At 54.1% G+C, this 6,658-nt stretch overlaps 1 protein-coding gene across 1 annotated transcript; it reads right to left on the reverse strand.

Annotated features, from left to right (window-relative positions):
- Positions 1–4,437: 4,437 nt before the first annotated feature.
- LOC145389472 (uncharacterized) lies at positions 4,438–5,777 on the reverse strand. The gene is made up of 2 exons (XM_080264766.1): positions 5,676–5,777; positions 4,438–5,559 (listed from the first exon to the last, which is right to left on the reverse strand). The coding sequence occupies exons 1-2, from the start codon at positions 5,775–5,777 to the stop codon at positions 4,438–4,440; spliced, it is 1,224 nt and encodes a 407-aa protein (XP_080120892.1).
- Between the last annotated feature and the right edge of the window lie 881 nt (positions 5,778–6,658).

A 6,658-nucleotide genomic window follows, 5' to 3' on the forward strand; every position in this document is an offset into this window, starting at 1 on the left:
GTGGAAGGCAGCTGTTATCCACCCAATTCTGAAGCCTCGTGATCCCGCCGCCATGCGCCCCATCTCCCTTCTCAGCTGTGTTGCTAAGATGACTGAGAGGGTTGTGCGGTTTCGGCTTGCTCGGCGGCTGGGACCACTGCACCCAGGGATTTACGCCTACCATCCAGGCAGGAATACCACCCACTGCCTCGCGTCATTCCTTGGGGAGCTGAGGGGAGGAAGGGGAATGGCTGTCTTCCTCGACCTCGAGAAGCCTTTGAACTGGCAAGCCACACTGTAATCCTGGCGGCTCTTGCGGCCAGGGGTGTGGGAGGCAGGCTCCTATCCTGGATCCAGGATTATTTTAATGATCGATCTGCAGGGGTCCGATTCCAGGGACACCGTTCCCCCTTTCACCTACATCCTAACGGCACCCCCCAGGGTAGTGTTTTGAGCCCTCTCCTTTTTAACATCCTCATGGAGGGGCTCTTAACTGTAGAGTATGGACCTGGCATTACCCTCCTCTGCTATGCGGACGATCTGACCCTCGTCTTTACTAGGAGGGACTGCTTCACGCAGGCGGACTTGGCTCTTTCTCGTTTGCACGCCAAATGTACTGAGCTAGGGCTGAAGATAAATTTTAATAAGACAAAGTGTCTGCCCTTTGGACTCAGTCCCCCAGACTTTCCTATGCTGCTTGGGGGGCAGCAGCTCTCTCTTGTCACTGTGCATCAGTATCTGGGAGTCTGGCTTGACAGGGGTTTTACCTTTGCCTGCCATGTTCGATACCTGTGGGAGCGTGCTTCCACCAGACTGGCTGCTCTCCATTATCTCTCCAAGCGGAGTTTGGGGGCGTCGTACTCAGTCCTCCGAACATTTTATATACATGCCATCCGATCCCTGGTGGACTACAGTGCCATCTGTTTGACCGGACTCGCTCCACCAGTCTCCAGATCTCTGGAGGTTATACAGAACAATGCACTCCGTATCATGCTGGGTGCTCTACCCTGGACCAGGATTGTCAATCTCCGTATGGAGAGTGGTTTGCCTTCTCTGGCGCACCGTGTTGTGCTACGAGCGGCAGTCATCACTCTGCAGCTGATACGGTGCTGGCCCCACCTGCCTGTCTCTGCCCTGCTATGACGTCTTTTGTGTCGCCCACCCGAGCCTGCCACTCAGCGTGACTGGGCCCGGACTACAACTGCTGTTATCCATGGACTGGGAGCTGCTGCGAGCCTCTGCCAAGATCCTGACTCTCCCTCTCCTGGGTACACTGATCCACCACCATGGGACCCCCCTCTTTTTAAATTTGTATGCCCCTCTGAAGCCAAACCTCGAACTTCCATTCCTGCACTGCTCTGTCAAGAAGGTCTTAGTCGGGTTGCGGCTCTAGATTCACCAGACTCAGCCACTTATTTTACGGATGGTTCAGTATCCTCTGATGGCTCTGCTGGGGCGGCCTTTGTCTCTGGGCAAACAATTGAAGCTTGGCGACTCTCTCAGGGTGTATCCGCTTTTCAGGCAGAGCTTGCTGCTATCCTGGGTGCATTGCGCCACGCTCATCACCATCATCATCACCGTGTCGTAATTCACACAGACTCACTTTCCTCCCTTCAAAGGCTAAGATCTTTCTCCTTTAAGGACAACGTCTTTCTTCAGATGGCAATTTTTACTTTTGCATCCCTTCTCGTCCGTAGGGGTGCCACTATTACTCTCCATTGGCTCCCAGGTCATGTTGGAATCAGCAGCAATGAGCGTGCTGATGACGCAGCACTCTCAGCTTGCACGCTTCCTGACGTCACATTTCAACTGCGACCCAGCCTATCGCACGTCATTAGCACTCTCACTGCTACCATTAGCAGGCCCTCTCGAGAGAGGAACATCAGCTTTTGGTGACAGAAGGCTCTCGCTCTGCTACATGGTATGCCACCACCACATCATATTCTCTTTTGTTACCCTTTAAAGGCATACCCAACTATATTGTAGTGAGGCTCAGGCACTTACGTCTGGGGTTTCCATGCTACAAACAAATTGTCGGTACAGAGCCAGACCCGTGTACCCATTGTTTGGTCACATCTGTGGAGCCTCTCATTCACTATCTTCTGTACTGCCCAGCCACTACCATGCTCAGGTCTCACCCTGACACGACTTTTGCTTGGACAGGGGATGATTTCATAGATGCCTCTTGCATCGTTGCACGTTCTCCTCTAAAATTATTACTCACCAGAGTCAGGGAATACCAACCCCCTCGATAATTCAAGCTTGCGCAAGTTAAGCGCATCTCTGACGGGCTCTTTGTTTGCCCGTGTCCCAGCATTGCTCGGACGAATATCTCAAAAAAAAAAAAAAAAAAAAAAAAAAAAAGGTCTGGTGGCTATATAGTTGACGAGGGCTGCACATGATGGATCGAACCCGTTGCCCTCACGGATGGCGACTTCCTCAGATGGAGATAGGGAGTTGGAGATGTATGCCTCACGGATCTTCTGATACAGAGTCTTGTAGATGAGAGGCAGTGCATTGTCATTGTTGATCGGATCCGTGAGGCAGAAGAGTAGCTCTTCTAGGTCCGCATCCGTGCTGGCATCGAGATCACGATGGTTGGTTGGTTTAGATTCGCCTCCTAAATAGGGAGGACACGGGCAAAACAAAAGCCCGTCAGAGAAATTCTGTTAATAAAACAAGGATTATATACTAGCGTGGGGGTGGGTACATGGCCATAACCCCCAAAAGAACAGACGTGGGTGTCCTTGCAATAAGCTCTGTTGCCAGTTGAAAGTCGTCAGCCCCAACATGAAGCTGCATCCCAATATTACACCAAAGTCGAGATGTTGCAGGACAGTCCAGAACATAATGGAGCAGGGGCTGCTCACTGACCTTAAAGCAGTGAGGGCACGGCTCTGGGTTGCTGTTAGTCACCTGGCTGTAGCACGGGAACCCCAGGCATAAGCGGTGAAGTGGAACCAGTAGGTGGTTAGGTGTGCCATGGGGAACAGACACAGGTGTGTACTCTGTAGCTCTGGCATACCACGTAGCAGAACGGGAGCCCTCCCATACCAAAAGCAGGACCCGCAGACCCATCATCACCAACAGACCCGTCAGTATAATAGACTGCAGTATCTGGAGTGAAGAAAGCTGCCACACGACTGAGAGCATCCTGGCGAAGAACAGCAGGAAAAGAGGACCTGGGAACCGCTATATTGGGCTCGACATATTTGATCACAGGTGAGAGCCAAGGAGGAGCAGGGGCATATGCAGGATTGGGCAAGCAGGACCACCACTAATGGCATCAGTGGCATCAAGCTTGCGAACTATGTCCGCAGCAAGCAGAATCCAATCACCTCCAGGGTGCGGATTTGGGGGCCGAGCAAGGGTACGCTGGAAGAGTACAGACACCGGAAGGTGGGGCCGATGCTGACAGAGCTGAGCAACGACAGCTGTTGTTCGTGCCCAAATGCGGTGCTGCAGAGAGGGAAAACCGCTCTCAGCCCGAAGGTTGACCAAGCGTGTCCAAGGAGGTGCACCGAGCAATATACACAGAGCAGTGTTCTGCAGGACTTCCAAAGAGAGGCGGAGTGACTCAGACACTCCGATTAGACATAGAGCCCCGTAATCCATAATGGAACGGATAGCTTGTGAATAAAAAGTCCGTAGGAAGCTGTACGAGGCACCCAGGTTGCGGTGAGAAAGGGCTTTTAGGGCAGTAATGCGGGTAGCTGCTCGCTCCCGTATATAGCGGATATGAGTGGCAAACGTCAGACGGCTGTCGAACCATACACCCAGGTACTGGTGACAGCGAACGACATCAAGGCTATTACCCCCAAGTAGAAGGGGACAGTCAGGGTGGCGGAGACCAAAAGGCAGGCATTTAGTTTTTTGGAAATTGATTTTAAGGCCAAGCTCACAGCATTTGGCATGTAGACGGGAAAGCGCAGTTGGTGCCTGAGTGTAGCAGTCCCGTCTAGAAAAAACCAGTGCCAAGTCATCTGCATAGCAGAACAGAGTAACCCCTTGGCCATAGTCGACTGTAAGCAGGTCCTCAACTAAGACATTAAATAAAAGAGGACTCAGCACACTGCCCTGGGGTGTGCCATTGACATGCGAGTAGGGAGGGGATACTCTGCCCTGAAATCGAACACAAGCAGCACGGCTGTGGAAGAAGTCCCTCACCCAGGAGAGGAGGCGACCACCTAAGCCCTTCGCTGCGAGCGCCACAAGTACTGCGTCTGGGTTGGCAAGTTCGAATGCCTTCTCAAGATCGAGGAAGACAGCCATGCCACGACCACTCCTCAGCTCACCAAGAAAGGAGGCTAGGCAATGTTGAGCACTCCTGCCAGGGAGGTAAGCAAATAGCTGGGGATGGAGCGGCCCCAACCTCCAGACAAGTCGAGAGAGGACAAGCCTCTCAGCGGTCTTGGCAATGCAACTGAGGAGGGAGATTGGCCTCATGGTAGTCGGGTCTCATGGTTTGGGGATGGGGTGAATAATGGCTGTCTTCCACGATTCAGGGAGACGCTTTTCAAGCCACGAGCGATTGAACAGGTACAGGACACGCGCCTTCCCTTCCTGGCTTGTGCGAGCCAGGAGGGAGTAAACAAGGCCATCAGGGCCCGGAGCCGTATCCTTTCTGCTGCACAACACTCGATCTAGCTCCTCCACAGTAAAGGGGTGGTCTGCAGCATCAGGACGAGAGCAAGCAGCATTGACAGCATCCCTGCTGGGTCCTGCAAGGTGAGCTTGCAGGTCACTGACAGACTGTGGGAGGTTCGTTGTGGCAGTACGAGCAGCGAAATGGGCAGCAAGGCGATCTGCCTCACCTGCAGGGTCAGGATGTGATGGTGGCCAAGCTGGTCGGGGAGAAGAGACCGACTTGATTCTTGCCCACATCTCCCCAAGTGTGGAACGTGAATTAAGCGACCTACACCACCTCATCCAAGCCTCGTCCCGGATGTGGCGCTTTTCCTGCGAAACATGTCGCACCACTGCAGCCAGATATCTCCTAGTTGGAGAGAAAGGTCGCCGACAGTAGGCCTTACGAGCAGAGTTTAGCCGATGGTTCAGCTCCTGAACCCGCTCGTCATAAAACCAGTAGTCCTTAAGAAAGACCGTGGGGCGCTTGGTGAAGGGAATACAGGCAGCAGTAGCGTGACGTAAGGCATGGGCAACCTGCTCCGCATGGTCCTCTAGGGAATGTGGGGGAACAGCCTTGTCCAAGGTGGTGTCAACTGTCTGTACATACTCGGGCCAATGTGCACGTCGTAAGTCCCAGCGAAGCGGAGGTGGTGATGGGGGTGGAAGAGAAGCAGCAGGCAATTCCATCACCACAGCAAAATGATCATTGGTGAGGATTCGGTGCAAGGACCACTTGGACACATCGGCAAGAGGTGCAGAGACTAGGGAGAGGTCAAGCCTCCCACCACGGACATGAGTAGACTTGGACAAGTCATTGAGTAAGGAGACCCCCGCAGTTTCCTCGAGGGCAATGGCAACATGTTGCCCAGCCTCATTCGCCGGGTGGGGTGAGTATAGGACGGGATGGTGGGCATTGAAGTCCCCCCCAATGAGGGTGGACTCAGCTGCAGCCTGATGGAGGAGCTCGCCAATGTCTAGAGTCCCAGCATGGCTCTTCTAAATGTTATAGACGGTTAAGGAGGTCATGGCGAGCTGCAAGATGACTCCTTGAACCTCAACACCCTCACCGCAGTGAATAGGAGGGCTACATTCTTTGCAAGGGATGTGATCCCGAACCAGGATGGCACACCCCTGCGCATCACCAGGGACCCTAGGGAGGAAGAAGCCATTGTATCCTCAGAGCCGAAAAGGGGGGCTGTGGGGTAGGAGTGTCTCTTGCAGAAGGAAGACATGAATATTCTCCCGGAAAGCCACCTCCTGGAGGTGAGGGAGCTTACTCCAAGCTCCTACGCAGTTCCACTACAGGACTCAGAGGCAATCAGCGTTGTCTGGGACCGTGGAGGGTAAGCAGTCTCTCGCAGAAGTCCGAGAGTTTCTCCCTCTGCCTCTACTGCTGCTGAGGCTGGAACTGGCCCTGATGGATTGATGGGCAGGTTGCCGGGCGGGTGATCTGCCTCTACCACTGCTGAGGCTGGAGTCGGTGCCAGAGAGTTGGAGGCTGGGCCGCGAGGTCGGCATTCTGCCCCTACCCTTGCTGAGGTTTGTGGTGGCCCTGGTGAGGTGGTAATTGGGCTGCGAGAGCGGCATCTGGCCTCGGGCACTGCTGAGGCTGCAGTTGGTCCTGGCGAGCGGGTGGATGGGCCGCGATGTCGACGACGGCGTGTAGGGACAGGAGGTGGCTGGGGTGTTGCTGACAGGTCGGGAGACGACATCTGACGTGTAGGTGGAGAGGGACGAAGCTGACGCTTTGCCTCCACCACATCCACGACGATTTTGTCGATAGTAGCCACGAGGGGAGCAGTATCGACTTTCTTGCCAAGCATCGATTCCAGTAACTGAGCAAAGCTTAGAGCAATCTCTTTCCCAATTAATCGCAGGTTCTGTATGGTGAAGAGAGTCTGGGGAGAGCTCGGAGCATGAGGTGGTACAGGGAGAGATGCATCGAACGGTGGTGGGAGTGTGGTAGGAGGTGGGTGGTGAACCTCCACTGCCACAGTCTGACGAGGGGGAGCAGACTGCAGAGGGGGAAAGGCGCTGGCATCGAGAGGAG

This window comes from Coenobita brevimanus, chromosome 117 (assembly GCF_032717465.1).
Source record: "Coenobita brevimanus isolate Jiangsu-jjx chromosome 117, ASM3271746v2, whole genome shotgun sequence".
Classification (NCBI taxonomy): domain Eukaryota; kingdom Metazoa; phylum Arthropoda; class Malacostraca; order Decapoda; family Coenobitidae; genus Coenobita; species Coenobita brevimanus.

Coding starts and splice junctions, on each gene's coding strand:
- LOC145389472 (XM_080264766.1), bottom strand. CDS start 5,777: ATGGCTTCTTCCTCCCTAGGGTCCCTGGTGATGCGCAGGGGTGTGCCA. Junction 5,560..5,675: donor TAGCCCTCCTATTCACTGCG/GTGAGGGTGTTG, acceptor CTCCTCCATCAG/GCTGCAGCTGAGTCCACCCT.